Source organism: Salvelinus fontinalis, chromosome 27 (assembly GCF_029448725.1).
Source record: "Salvelinus fontinalis isolate EN_2023a chromosome 27, ASM2944872v1, whole genome shotgun sequence".
Classification (NCBI taxonomy): domain Eukaryota; kingdom Metazoa; phylum Chordata; class Actinopteri; order Salmoniformes; family Salmonidae; genus Salvelinus; species Salvelinus fontinalis.
The window spans coordinates 29,347,349-29,363,074 of NC_074691.1; the positions used below are offsets into that span (position 1 = coordinate 29,347,349).

General features: G+C 46.4%; 1 protein-coding gene across 4 annotated transcripts in view; it reads right to left on the reverse strand.

The window, feature by feature from the left end:
• Positions 1 to 15,726, reverse strand: part of LOC129825406 (disks large-associated protein 2-like) — a 183,097-nt gene that overhangs the window by 72,132 nt on the left and 95,239 nt on the right. For 3 of the 4 annotated variants that reach the window (XM_055885494.1, XM_055885497.1, XM_055885495.1), the window contains one exon: positions 1,336 to 2,531. In XM_055885494.1, the coding sequence (XP_055741469.1) occupies positions 1,336 to 2,454 (1,119 nt within the window). In that variant the 5' untranslated portion in view covers positions 2,455 to 2,531. Of the gene's footprint in view, positions 1 to 1,335; positions 2,532 to 15,726 lie in introns of those variants that run through there. The other variant, XM_055885498.1, reaches the window with a different exon arrangement.

A 15,726-nucleotide genomic window follows, 5' to 3' on the forward strand; every position in this document is an offset into this window, starting at 1 on the left:
AGGTCACTGAATATAGACTAACCTGTACATATCAGGATTAGGCGACTGACTATACACTGAGTATACCAAATATTAGGAACACCTTCCTTTTACCTGGATTCAGTCTATGTCATGGAAAGAGCAGGTGTTCTTAATGTTTTGTACACTCAATGTCGAGTAGACTAACCTGCATGTAGATACCTCTGGTCCTAAAGGTCTTCATGTATGCGTTAGACATCACATTTGCTGACATTGCAAGATTACAATTAGGGATGTAGTGGTAAAATAAATTAACGCCGGTATAAGCTATTCACAAAATAAAAAGCCCCGTACAGTAAACACAGGTTGCGCGTCTCTTTTATTTTGTGAATAGCGTATACCCTTGTCTCGATCCCTGATCATCTTACAACACTATCTCAGAAGATTGTTAGTGTCCAACAAAGAGCTATAATGAATAATAATATCTATATAAACTTTTATTGAAGTGTACTTTACACAAACCAATATGTCAAGGCAGTGTTAGACACTTTTGCAATTCAGCGTTATTGAGGTAGAAATCAAACTATTAAAAGATGAAAGCCGTAGCCTATACCTTGTGTCCGTAGGTTAACAGTCTGAAACTCCAAACGTGTCAAACTTTGAAATAGCATAATTTATTGCTGCTGTGTGTTATGTCAGGTGAGTGTATTTTACTTTAGAGATTTTACTCTCTCTCTCTGTTCGTGTGTGCGTGAAAAAGATCCATGGTGTTTGAAAAACAGCAGGAGTTGCCCACAAGATAGAGAAGGTTATCCAAGGAAGCTTCCATCCCTATTATCTACAGTCTCTTCCTCCAAGACATTGATTCCCTCAATTGGTCGCTCTAAATAGACAATAGCTCCCCCAGGGAACTCACAATGGGGAATCACAGATAAAGTATATTGGCCTCACACATAGGAGCTGGAATTGTTCCTCTGAGAATAGAAAAGGACAGGTTCAATCAAGGAGGTTTTACTGACTGGGCTGACTGATGCATCCATCATTATGTTTTGCTCAGGAGGACCTTTCTAAGAATCAATGAGATCAATTGCTGCTATTGTTTGTAATATATTTGGATGTGTGATACGATAAATTGATAAATTATTATATTACCTCTGTCATGTGTTACATTGAATTATTCCACATATAACATAAAAGCTTTGGGCAAGGTTCAACATCTTTGTTCAGCAGTATCAGTGCGCACACGCACGCACACGCGCACACACACACACACACACACACACACACACACACACACACACACACACACACACACACACACACACACACACACACACACACACACACCACAGAGCCATGGCTCTGAACACCACTCACCTGCAGATAGTGACAGGCCCGTAGTGAGGGCTTGAGGTCTGTGTGCACCATGGGTTTCTCCAGGTTAAGGGAGGACTTCCTGTAAGCTTCCTTGGCCTGGCTGACAGTCAGCGTAGACCAGGAACTTCTCTTCATAAACTTCCCCTCCGGAGCCGTGGCCATGCTCTCGCACGCCGAGCACTTGACGTCGTTGTTGCTCTTCGAGGTCTTGAGGGACATGTCCCCAAAGTGACTGTGATGCATGGAGTCCGGGTAGCAGTGGGCGGCATGGGCGTAGTCACCGTGGTGACGGCTCATGACGCTGGGCGTGCGGTAGGTGCTGTCGCTGTCCAGGTTGTCGTCAGAGCTCCAGAAGCCCCCCGAGCGGTGCGCCTTGCGCTCTTTGCTCTTGCTCCGCTTGCTGCCGTGCTTGGAGCCTCCGTGGTGGCCGTGTTGGGAGCCTCCGTGGTGTCCCCCTCCTCCTCCTTCACCCTTGGTGCCGTTCATCTTGGACGATCCCTCCAGGGAATGGGACTTGGTGAAAAGCTTCTGGACAGAGTGGACCAGGTGGCGGATGCGTCCGGGGCTCTCGCTGCGCTGCTCCGTGGTGGTGGTGGACGCTCTCTGGTACTGCAGCGTGTGGAAGCCGTCGTGATGCAGCGGCAGCTGCTTCTCAAACTGGTCCAGCAGGTTGGCCGGGATGCGGTTGCTCTTGCCGCTGCCCTGGTACTGCAAGACGGAAGCGGCAGTGGCAGCAGCAGCAGCATGGGAGGTGGCGGAGGCAGTGATGGCGGCGCAGTCGTCCCGCGTGGCTGAGTCATAGTACTGGGTGCTGTAGTGCATTCTGGGGAAGGTGCTGCTAGAAACGTGGTCGATGGGGCCAACGCCGACTGACGAGGGCGCCATCATGACGGGGGACATCATCATGCAGTCTGAGTGAATGGAGCTGCGCGGTGAGTAGCGGTGATGGTAGTCCATGGGGCAGATCTCAGTGGGGCTGAGCAGGTAGGAGGTGTGGCGTGAGTCGGAGGCGCCACCATGGTGGCCCATGCCATGGATGTCTTGGGGGTAGTCGAACTGGTCCAGCCCGTGGGGCGAGAGGATCTGGTGCTGGGAGCGACCGCCCGATAAGCCCTTCATGTTCCTAGCTGGGGGGACAGGGTGGCGTCTGCCTTCATCGAAGTGTCGAGACGGGGACCAAGGGGAATACTGCTGGTCTGACAGAAATACACAGAGAGAGAGAGTAATAAGAATAATGCTCAGACTTGTGTAAATGCATTCAGTCACCTTATGCAGGTACAGTAAGTGATCGCTCCAAATCTCAATTGTTTCTTCAGCTGCTTTCAAAAACGGCAGCAAGAGAGCTGGGGAAGTGTATCTTTAAAATCTCATGAAATCCAATAAAGATTTTGATTATTTACTTTGAAGATATAGTACATACAAATGTAGGATCTTAATTTGATCATTTTCTGAGCAGCAGGAAATGTGAATAATTATGTGGATTGTAATTCATGTTTGGGTTGATAAATATAATGAGGTTGATACATTTGTGGTTAGGGCAAATCAAGTATGACATTTAAGTGGAAATTATAAACTTTAGAAACCTTTTTAAACCTCTAATACACTACCAATTTGGATTTCCTGCCGTGCAGGGAGATTCTCTGCAACAACAGAGTGATCAAACATTGAAAGTATTCACTTTATTGAAGCTGTATAGGAGCCTGCTGTGCCCCTCCCTCCTGTGCCAGGTCTATTTGAAACAGATAAGAGGCTGTTCCGTGTCTGCCACCATTGCAGTGCTTAATTTCAGCTGCACATCTCCATTTTGAACTGTTTTGTTCCGCAACCTATTTGGTCAGATCTGGTACCTCTCCTGGCATGAAAAATAATTTTTGCATTGTAAAAATTAAAATAAAAGCGAGTTGCCTTTTAGTTAACTCTCCTGCCCCCACAAAAAAACAGAATGTAAAAAAAGTTGATTTTCAGCCCGGGCCTAATATTCTAAAAGTTGATTTGGTTTGGGCTGGCCCAGGTTTATGGTTTGAGTCAGTGAAACTAGAAAGCATTTTTAGGACTATAATTTCCCACACCTAGGCCTAGGCTATTGATAGATTCGAGACAAGGTCATTTTTATTGATCTCAGATTCTCAGTTTTCAGTGAAAGTAGGCTGCCATTTCGATAATTTGTGCAGTATTAAAAAAGATTCTGCCAAAGTCTCCAGTCATGTAAAATGAAGTAGAATTGCATAAAATGTGTTTATAAAGGCCAACATTTTCCCAGACCATAGGCTACTAGAATGCGATGATATGCATGCAATGCTTTACTATGAAGTTTATTATTATTATGTTTTATGTGTTTCGCTACATCAGAACTCCTCAGGTCATCACACTCTCGCGCTTACTTTTTGTTCCGGCTGCTCCCAATTTAAAAATGAAGCTCTGCCACCAGCGCAGCACCGTAACAACCGGTTGAGCCCAGCTGTTCAGTCTCTGCCACCAGCGCAGCACCGTAACAACCGGTTGAGCCCAGCTGTTCAGTCTCTGCCACCAGCGCAGCACCGTAACAACCGGTTGAGCCCAGCTGTTCAGTCTCTGCCACCAGCGTAGCACCGTAAAGACCGGTTGAGCCCAGCTGTTCAGTCTCTGCCACCAGCGCAGCACCGTAACAACCGGTTGAGCCCAGCTGTTCAGTCTCTGCCACCAGCGCAGCACCGTAACAACCGGTTGAGCCCAGCTGTTCAGTCTCTGCCACCAGCGCAGCACCGTAACAACCGGTTGAGCCCAGCTGTTCAGTCTCTGCCACCAGCGTAGCACCGTAAAGACCGGTTGAGCCCAGCTGTTCAGTCTCTGCCACCAGCGCAGCACCGTAACAACCGGTTGAGCCCAGCTGTTCAGTCTCTGCCACCAGCGCAGTACCGTAACAACCGGTTGAGCCCAGCTGTTCAGTCTCTGCCACCAGCGTAGCACCGTAAAGACCGGTTGAGCCCAGCTGTTCAGTCTCTGCCACCAGCGTAGCACCGTAACAACCGGTTGAGCCCAGATGTTCAGTCTCTGCCACCAGCGTAGCACCGTAACAACCGGTTGAGCCCAGCTGTTCAGTCTCTGCCACCATCGCAGCACCGTAACAACCGGTTGAGCCCAGCTGTTCAGTCTCTGCCACCAGCGCAGCACCGTAACAACCGGTTGAGCCCAGCTGTTCAGTCTCTGCCACCAGCGCAGCACCGTAACAACCAGTTGAGCCCAGCTGTTCAGTCTCTGCCACCAGCGTAGCACCGTAAAGACTGTTTGACCCCGGCAAAGAAGCTGTCCTGTCTCTGCCACCAATGCAGCGCAGTAAAAACCGTTTGAACCTGGTTGATAGGCTGTTCTGTCTCTGCCACCGGTGCAGTGCCGTAATGACCGGTTGAGCCCAGCTGAGAGGCTGTTCTGTCTCTGCAACCAGTGCAGGGCTGTAAAGACCGGTTGTGCCCGGCTGAGAAGCTGTTCTGTATCTGCCACCAGCGCAGCACCATAAAGACCGGTTGAGCCCGGCTGAGAGGTTGTTCTGACTCGGCCACCAGTGCAGCACAGCACCATAAAGACCGGTTGAGCCCGGCTGAGAGGTTGTTCTGACTCGGCCACCAGTGCAGCACAGCACCATAAAGACCGGTTGAGCCCGGCTGAGAGGTTGTTCTGACTCGGCCACCAGTGCAGCACAGCACCATAAAGACCGGTTGAGCCCGGCTGAGAGACTCAGGCTAATAATTCTCTGGGCTTTAGGGATCTGGAGAGGCCCACAGGAAGGTTCCCTCTCTTATTTATCTCCTCTCTCTCCTCTCTTCCATAAGCCTCCATAAACAAAACCATAGCACTCTACATCTGTTCCTGTTCCACTTCCATCACCTCTGAAACTATACCTAGAAGCTTAGGACTAATGGTATCTTCCATCACCTCTGAAACTATACATAGAAGCTTAGGACTAATGGTATCTTCCATCACCTCTGAAACTATACCTAGAAGCTTAGGACTAATGGTATCTTCCGTACACTCTGAAACTATACCTAGAAGCTTAGGACTAATGGTATCTTCCATCACCTCTGAAACTATACCTAGAAGCTTAGGACTAATAGTATCTTCCGTCACCTCTGAAACTATACCAAGAAGCTTAGGACTAATAGTATCTTCCGTCACCTCTGAAACTATACCTAGAAGCTTAGGACTAATAGTATCTTCCGTCACCTCTGAAACTATACCAAGAAACTTAGGACTAATAGTATCTTCCGTCATCTCTGAAACTATACCTAGAAGCTTAGGACTAATAGTATCTTCGTCACCTCTGAAACTACACCTAGAAGCTTAGGACTAATAGTATCTTCCATCACCTCTGAAACTATACCTAGAAGCTTAGGACTAATAGTATCTTCCATCACAACTGAAACTATACCTAGAAGCTTAGGACTAATAGTATCTTCCATCACCTCTGAAACTATACCTAGAAGCTTAGGACTAATAGTATCTTCCATCACAACTGAAACTATACCTAGAAGCTTAGGACTAATAGTATCTTCCATCACCTCTGAAACTATACCTAGAAACCTAGAACTAATAGTATCTTCCGTCACCTCTGAAACTATACCTAGAAGCTTAGGACTAATAGTATCTTCGTCACCTCTGAAACTATACCTAGAAGCTTAGGACTAATAGTATCTTCCGTCACCTCTGAAACTATACCTAGAAGCTTAGGACTAATAGTAACTTCCGTCACCTCTGAAACTATACCTAGAAGCTTAGGACTAATAGTATCTTCCGTCACCTCTGAAACTATACCTAGAAACTTAGGACTAATAGCATCTTCCGTCACCTCTGAAACTATACCTAGAAGCTTAGGACTAATAGTATCTTCCGTCACCTCTGAAACTATACCTAGAATCTTAGGACTAATAGTATCTTCCGTCACCTCTGAAACTATACCTAGAAGCTTAGGACTAATAGTATCTTCCGTCATCTCTGAAACTATACCAAGAAGCTTAGGACTAATAGTATCTTCCGTCACCTCTGAAACTATACCTAGAAGCTTAGAACTAATAGTATCTTCCATCACTTCTGAAACTATACCTAGAAGCTTAGGACTTATAATATCTTCCATCACCTCTGAAACTATACCTAGAAGCTTAGGACTAATAGTATCTTCCATCACCTCTGAAACTATACCTAGAAGCTTAGGACTTATAGTATCTTCCATCACCTCTGAAACTATACCTAGAAGCTTAGGACTAATAGTATCTTCCATCACCTCTGAAACTATACCTAGAAGCTTAGGACTAATAGTATCTTCCATACACTCTGAAACTATACCTAGAAGCTTAGGACTAATAGTATCTTCCATCACCTCTGAAACTATACATAGAAGCTTAGGACTAATAGTATCTTCCATCACCTCTGGAACTATACCTAGGAGCTTTGGACTAACGGTATCTTCCATCACCTCTGGAACTTTAGAGGCATCATCCGCACCGAGCTAAAAGGCTAGAGCTGCCACTTTCAAGGAGCGAGACACTAATCCAGACGCTTATAAGCAGTCCTGCTATGCCCGCAGATGAACCATCAAACAGGCAAAGCGTCAACACAGGACTATGATTGAATCCTACTACACCGGCTCTGACGCTCGTCAGACGTGGCATGGCTTGCAAACTATTATGGACTACAAAGGGAAACCCAATCGTGAGCCGCCTAGTGATGCGAGCCTACCAGACGAGCTAAATTCCTTTTATGCTCGCTTCAAGGCAAGCAACACTGAAGCATGCATAGGAGCACCATCTGTTCTGGACAACTGTGTGATCACGCTCTTTGTAGCCGATGTGAGCATGACCTTTAAACAGGTCAACATTCACAAGGCCGCAGGGCTAGATGGATTACCAGGACGTGTACTCGGGCAAATGTCTTCACTGATATGTTCAACCTCTCCCTGACTGAGTCTGTATTACATACATGTTTCAAGCAGACCAGCATAGTCCCTGTGCTCAATAAAGCGAAGGCAAACTGCCTAAATGACTACCTCCCCGTAGCACTCACGTCGGTAGCCAAGAAGCGCTTTGAAAGGCTGGTCATGACTCACATCAACACCATCATCTCATTGTTTATCACCATAGTGCCCACAAAGCTTATCACTAAGCTAAGGACCCTGGGACTAAATACCTCCCTTTGCAGCTGGATCCTGGACTTCCTGACGGGCCACCCCAAGTGGTTAGGGAAGGCAACAACACATCTGCCATGCTGATCCTCAGCACGGGGGCCCCTCAAGGGTGCGTGCTTAGTCCCCCCCGTACTCCCTGTTCACCCATGACTGCTATGCCAAGCACAACTCCAACACCAACACCATCATCACAAGTTTGCTGACGACACAACAGTGGTAGGCCTGATCACCAACAATGATGAGACAGCCTATAGGGAGGAGGTCAGAGACCTGGCAGTGTGGTGCCAGAACAACAACCTACCCCTCAACGTGAGCAAGACAAAAGGAGCGGATCGTGAACTACAGAAAAAGTAGGGCTGAACACACCCCAATTCACATCGACAGGGCTGTAGTGGAGAGGGTCGAGATTTTCAAGTTCCTTGGTGTCCACCAACAAACTATTATGGTCCAAACATACTAAGACAGTTGTGAAGAGGGCACGACAACACCTTTTCACCCTCAGGAGACTGAAAAGATTTTGCATGGGTACCCAGATCCTCAAAACTTTCTACAGCTGCACCATCGAAAGTATCCTGACTGCCTGGTGTGGCAACTGCTCGGCCTCCAACCGAAAGGTGCTACAGATGGTAGCACGTACGGCCCAGTACATCACTGGGGCCAAGCTTCCTGCCATCCAGGACCTATGTACTAGGTGGTGTCAGAGGAAGGTCCAAAAAATTGTCAAAGAGTCCAGTCACCCAGTTCTCTCTGCTAACGCACGGAAAGCAAAGCACCAAGTCTAGGTCCAAAAGCCTCCTTAACAGCTTCTACCCCTATTCCATAAGACTGCTGAACAATTAATCAAATGGCCACCCGAACTATTTACATTGACACCCCCCCCCCTTTGTTTTTACACTGCTGCTACTTGCTGTTAATTATTGTTATTTTCTTTTCTTTAATTTTATGTTTGGAACAAATTTGAAATTTGACATTGGAGAAACATTTGACGTGAGACTGTGAGAGCTGGTAGTCAGGAAACCCCATCATGAATAAATCCACAATCATCATACATAATTTGTAGGTACTCTGATCCACACTATCAAAAGAGCCTGAAATAAAATGCACAGTTGTCATGGCAACCACCGCTGAAAAAACAAAAAACATTATAGGTGTTTCAAGGTTCTTCATGAGGACCCAGTCTTAAAAAAAAGTGTGTAATGTGAAACATGTACTTATACACAATTGGCAGGGTTGGTGTTGTCTTTTACATGCTGTTGTTGTGGAGTAAGGCATGTTGCTGGTCTCTCACATGGAAGGGAAGACCTCTTCAACCTTCACAAACACAAGCACACACGCACACACCATATCAGCCATGACCTGTTGAAACCAACAGGTCCTCCGACAGACCATCGTAGGAATCATGTCTGACCCTAAGCTTCCTGGTTTGATCCCACCTGGTCCAGGCTCTGAACCTAAGCTTCCTGGTTTGATCCCACCTGTTGCAGTCTCTGACCCTAACCTTCCTGGTTTGATCCCACCTGGTCCAGGCTCTGATGCTAACCTTTCTGGTTTGATCCCACCTGTTGCAGTCTCTGAACCTAAGCTTCCTGGTTTGATCCCACCTGTTGCAGTCTCTGACCCTAACCTTCCTGGTTTGATCCCACCTGGTCCAGGCTCTGATGCTAACCTTTCTGGTTTGATCCCACCTGTTGCAGTCTCTGAACCTAAGCTTCCTGGTTTGATCCCACCTGTTGCAGTCTCTGACCCTAACCTTCCTGGTTTGATCCCACCTGGTCCAGGCTCTGATGCTAACCTTTCTGGTTTGATCCCACCTGTTGCAGTCTCTGACCCTAACCTTCCTGGTTTGATCCCACCTGTTGCAGTCTCTGACCCTAACCTTCCTGGTTTGATCCCACCTGATCCAGTCTCTGACCCTGCCCTACCTGAAACCTTCATTCCTGTGACTTCTCCACATGTGACCAACCAACTGAGGTCTCTACCTGCGACCTGCTGGCCCCTGGTTCTGCCTTTCCCCTTTCTGTCCTGTCCTGCCCATGGAATAGCCTAGTGAAACTCAATAGACTGGCTCAGTAGAGGAAGGAAATAGCCTAGTGAAACTCAATAGACTGGCTCAGTAGAGGAAGGGAATAGCCTAGTGAAACTCAACAGACTGGCTCAGTAGAGTAGAGGAAGGGAATAGCCTTGTGAAACTCAACAGACTGGCTCAGTAGAGGAAGGGAATAGCCTAGTGAAACTCAACAGACTGGCTCAGTAGAGTAGAGGAAGGGAATAGCCTATTGAAACTCAACAGACTGGCTCAGTAGAGGAAGGGAATAGCCTAGTGAAACTCAACAGACTGGCTCAGTGGAGGAAGGGAATAGCCTAGTGAAACTCAACAGACTGGCTCAGTAGAGTAGAGGAAGGGAATAGCCTAGTGAAACTCAACAGACTGGCTCAGTAGAGGAAGGGAATAGCCTAGTGAAACTCAACAGACTGGCTCAGTAGAGTAGAGGAAGGGAATAGCCTTGTGAAACTCAATAGACTGGCTCAGTAGAGTAGAGGAAGGGAATAGCCGAGTGAAACTCAGACAGGCTTGGCAGCCCAATAAATCAGCCCTGGCAAATTGCTAACCCCTAACATACAGACGATATGACAGGCTAATCTATAGCTCTATGTAGGCTGGCATGAGGATAGTAGGACAGTGGCAGCACTGCTGGTTGGCTGCCACTCTTGGAAAACAGTCACTATACATACTGTACCTGCAGTATAACATCCAAAACCTTGGCCAGCTCACTCTCATTCTTTCTCTCTAGTTCTCCCTCTCTCTCTCTCTCTCTCGTTCTCTCTCTCATTATCTTCTTCACTCTCTCTCGTTCTCTCTCACTCTCCTTACAATGCAGCAGCACACAGCAAAGCAGATGAGATGGACTGTGTGGTTGCCAAGGCAACACAATTTGTCAAAATGAAGCAAGCAAGCAGTTGTCACATAGCAGTCATATATAGAGCACTGCATACATCCAGTAGCCACACAGTAGTTATGTATAGAGCACTGCACACATCCAGTAGTCATGAATAGAGCACTGCATACACCCAGTAGTCATATATAGAGCACTGCATATATGCAGTAGTCATACAGTAGTTATGTATAGAGCACTGCATACATCCAGTAGTCATACAGTAGTCATGAATAGAGCACTGCATATATCCAGTAGTCATACAGTGGTCATGTATAGAGTGAAGCATACATCCAGTAGTCATATAGTGGTCATGTATAAAGTGCAGCATACATTGAGTAGTCATACAGTAGTCATGAATAGAGCACTGCATATATCCAGTAGTCATACAGTGGTCATGTATAGAGGGCAGCATACATCCAGTAGTCATATAGTGGTCATGTATAAAGTGCAGCATACATTGAGTAGTCATACAGTAGTCATGAATAGAGCACTGCATATATCCAGTAGTCATACAGTGGTCATGTATAGAGGGCAGCATACATCCAGTAGTCATATAGTGGTCATGTATAAAGTGCAGCATACATTGAGTAGTCATACAGTAGTTATGTATAGCGCACTGCATATATCCAGTAGTCATACAGTAGTCATGTATAGAGCACTGCTTACATCCAGTAGTCATACAGTAGTTATGTATAGAGCACTGCATATATCCAGTAGTCATACAGTGGTCATGTATAGAGCACTGCATATATCCAGTAGTTATACGGTAGTCATGTATAGAGCACTGCATACTGTGCATCCAGTAGTCATACAGTGGTCATGTAAATAGCACTGCATACTGTTCATCCAGTAGTCATACAGTAGTTATGTATAGAGCACTGCATACTGTACATCCAGTAGTCATACAGTAGTTATGTATAGAGCACTGCATATATCCAGTAGTCATACAGTAGTCTTGTGTAGAGCACTGCATACTGTACATACAGTAGTCATACAGTAGTTATGTATAGAGCACAGCATACTGTACATCCAGTAGTCATGTATAGAGCACTGCATATATCCAGTAGTCATACAGTAGTCATGTATAGAGCACTGCATACTGTGCATCCAGTAGTCATACAGTAGTCATGTATAGAGCGCTGCAAACTTTACATCCAGTAGTCATGGATAGAGCACTGCATATATCCAGTAGTCATACACTAGTTATGTATAGAGCACTGCATACTGTGCATCCAGTAGTCATACAGTGGTCATGTATAGAGCGCTGCATACTGTACATCCAGTAGTCATACAGTAGTCATGTATAGAGCACTGCATACTGTGCATCCAGTAGTCATACAGTAGTCATGTATAGAGCACTGCATACTGTGCATCCAGTAGTCATACAGTAGTCATGTATAGAGCGCTGCAAACTTTACATCCAGTAGTCATGGATAGAGCACTGCATATATCCAGTAGTCATACACTAGTTATGTATAGAGCACTGCATACTGTGCATCCAGTAGTCATACAGTGGTCATGTATAGAGCACTGCATACTGTACATCCAGTAGTCATACAGTGGTCATGTATAGAGCACGGCATACTGTACATCCAGTAGTCATCTATAGAGCACTGCATATATCCAGGAGTCATACAGTAGTTATGTATAGAGCACTGCATACTGTACATCCAGTAGACATACAGTAGTTATGTATTGAGAACTGCATACTGTGCATCCAGTAGTCATACACTAGTTATGTATAGAGCACTGCAAACTGTCATCCAGTAGTCATGTATAGAGCACTGCATATATCCAGTAGTCATACAGTAGTTATGTATAGAGCACTGCATACTGTACACCAAGTAGTCATACAGTAGTTATGTATAGACCACTGCATACTGTACATCCAGTAGTCATACAGTGGTCATGTATAGAGCACTGCATACTGTACATCCAGTAGTCATACACTAGTTATGTAAAGAGCACTGCATACTGTGCATCCGGTAGTCATACAGTGGGCTTGTATAAAGCACTGCATACTGTGCATCCAGTAGTCATGTATAGAGCACTGCATATATATATCCATTAGTTATGTATAGAGCACTGCATACTGTGCATCCAGTAGTCATACACCAGTTATGTATAGAGCACTGCATACTGTGCATCCAGTAGTCATACACCAGTTATGTATAGAGCACTGCATGCTGTACATCCAGTAGTCATGTATAGAGCACTGCATATATCCAGTAGTCATACAGTGGTCATGTATAGAGCACTGCATACTGTGCATCCAGTAGTCATACAGTGGTCATGTATAGAGCACTGTATACTGTGCATCCAGTAGTCATACACTAGTTCAAATCAAATCAAAATCAAATCAAATTTTATTAGTCACATACACCTGGTTAGCAGATGTTAATGCGAGTGTAGCGAAATGCTTGTGCTTCTAGTTCCGACAATGCAGTAATAACCAACAAGTAATCTAACCTAACAATTCCACAACTACTACCTTATACACACACAAGTGTAAAGGGATAAAGAATATGTACATAAAGATATATGAATGAGTGGTGGTACAGAACGGCATAGGCAAGATGCAGTAGATGGTATAGAGTACGGTATATACATATGAGATGAGTACTGTAGGGTATGCAAACATAAAGTGGCATAGTTTAAAGTGGCTAGTGGTACATGTATTACATAAAGATGGCAAGATGCAGTAGATGATATAGAGTACAGTATATACATATGAGATGGGTAATGTAGGGTATGTAAACATTATATTAAGTGGCATTGTTTAAAGTGGCTAGTGGTACATTTTTACATAATTTCCATCAATTCCCATTTTTAAAGTGGCTGGAGTTGAGTCGGTATGTTGGCAGCGGCCGCTAAATGTTAGTGGTGGCTGTTTAACAGTCTGATGGCCTTGAGATAGAAGCTGTTTTTCAGTCTCTCGGTCCCTGCTTTGATGCACCTGTACTGACCTCGCCTTCTGGATGGTAGCGGGGTGAACAGGCAGTGGCTTGGGTGGTTGTTGTCCTTGATGATCTTTATGGCCTTCCTGTGACATCGGGTGGTGTAGGTGTCCTGGAGGGCAGGTAGTTTGCCCCCGGTGATGCGTTCTGCAGACCTCACTACCCTCTGGAGAGCCTTACGGTTGTGGGCGGAGCAGTTGCCGTACCAGGCGGTGATACAGCCCGACAGGATGCTCTCGATTGTGCATCTGTAGAAGTTTGTGAGTGCTTTTGGTGACAAGCCGAATTTCTTCAGCCTCCTGAGGTTGAAGAGGCGCTGCTGCGCCTTCTTCACGACGCTGTCTGTGTGGGTGGACCAATTCAGTTTGTCCGTGATGTGTACACCGAGGAACTTAAAACTTTCCACCTTCTCCACTACTGACCCGTCGATGTGGATAGGGGGGTGCTCCCTCTGCTGTTTCCTGAAGTCCACAATCATCTCCTTTGTTTTGTTGACGTTGAGTGTGAGGTTATTTTCCTGACACCACACTCCGAGGGCCCTCACCTCCTCCCTGTAGGCCGTCTCGTCGTTGTTGGTAATCAAGCCTACCACTGTAGTGTCATCCGCAAACTTGATGATTGAGTTGGAGGCGTGCATGGCCACGCAGTCGTGGGTGAACAGGGAGTACAGGAGAGGGCTCAGAACGCACCCTTGTGGGGCCCCAGTGTTGAGGATCAGCGGGGTGGAGATGTTGTTACCTACCCTCACCACCTGGGGGCGGCCCGTCAGGAAGTCCAGGACCCAGTTGCACAGGGCGGGGTCGAGACCCAGGGTCTCGAGCTTGATGACGAGTTTGGAGGGTACTATGGTGTTAAATGCTGAGCTGTAATCGATGAACAGCATTCTCACATGGGTATTCCTCTTGTCCAGATGGGTTAGGGCAGTGTGCAGTGTGGTTGCGATTGCGTCGTCTGTGGACCTATTGGGTCGGTAAGCAAATTGAATTGGGTCTAGGGTGTCCGGTAGGGTGGAGGTGATATGGTCCTTGACTAGTCTCTCTAAGCACTTCATGATGACGGAAGTGAGTGCTACGGGGCGGTAGTCGTTTAGCTCAGTTACCTTAGCTTTCTTGGGAACAGGAACAATGGTGGCCCTCTTGAAGCATGTGGGAACAGCAGACTGGGATAAGGATTGATTGAATATGTCCGTAAACACACCAGCCAGCTGGTCTGCGCATGCTCTGAGGACGCGGCTGGGAATGCCGTCTGGGCCTGCAGCCTTGCGAGGGTTAACACGTTTAAATGTTTTACTCACCTCGGCTGCAGTGAAGGAGAGCCCGCAGGTTTTGGTAGGGGGCCGTGTCAGTGGCACTGTATTGTCCTCAAAGCGGGCAAAAAAGTTGTTTAGCCTGTCTGGGAGCAAGACATCCTGGTCCGCGACGGGGCTGGTTTTCTTTTTGTAACCCGTGTTTGACTGTAGACCCTGCCACATACCTCTTGTGTCTCAGCTGTTGAATTGCGACTCGATTTTGTCTCTGTACTGGGACTTAGCCTGTTTGATTGCCTTGCGGAGAGAATAGCTACACTGTTTGTATTCGGTCATGCTTCCGGTCACCTTGCCCTGGTTAAAAGCAGTGGTTCGCGCTTTCAGTTTCACGCGAATGCTGCCGTTAATCCACGGTTTCTGGTTTGAGAATGTTTTAATCGTTGCTGTGGGTACGACATCGTCAATGCACTTCCTAATGAACTCGCTCACCGAATCAGCATATTCGTCAATATTGTTGTTGGACGCAATGCGGAACATATTCCAATCCGCGTGATCGAAGCAGTCTTGAAGCGTGGAATCAGATTGGTCGGACCAGCGTTGAACAGACCTGAGCGCGGGAGCTTGTTGTTTTAGTTTCTGTTTGTAGGCTGGAATCAACAAAATGGAGTCGTGGTCAGCTTTTCCGAAAGGGGGGCGGGGGAGGGCCTTATATGCGTCGCGGAAATTAGTATAACAATGATCTAGGGTATTTCCAGCCCTGGTAGCACAATCGATGTGCTGATAGAATTTAGGGAGTTTTGTTTTTAGATTAGCCTTGTTAAAATCCCCAGCTACGATGAATGCAGCCTCAGGGTGTGTGGTTTCCAGTTTACAAAGAGTCAGATAAAGTTCGTTCAGGGCCATCGATGTGTCTGCTTGGGGGGGAATATATACGGCTGTGATTATGATCGAAGAGAATTCCCTTGGTAGATAATGCGGTCGACATTTGATTGTGAGGAGTTCTAGATCAGGTGAACAGAATGACTTGAGTTCCTGTGTGTTGTTATGATGATCACACCACGTCTCGTTAATCATAAGGCATACCCCCCCGCCCCTCTTCTT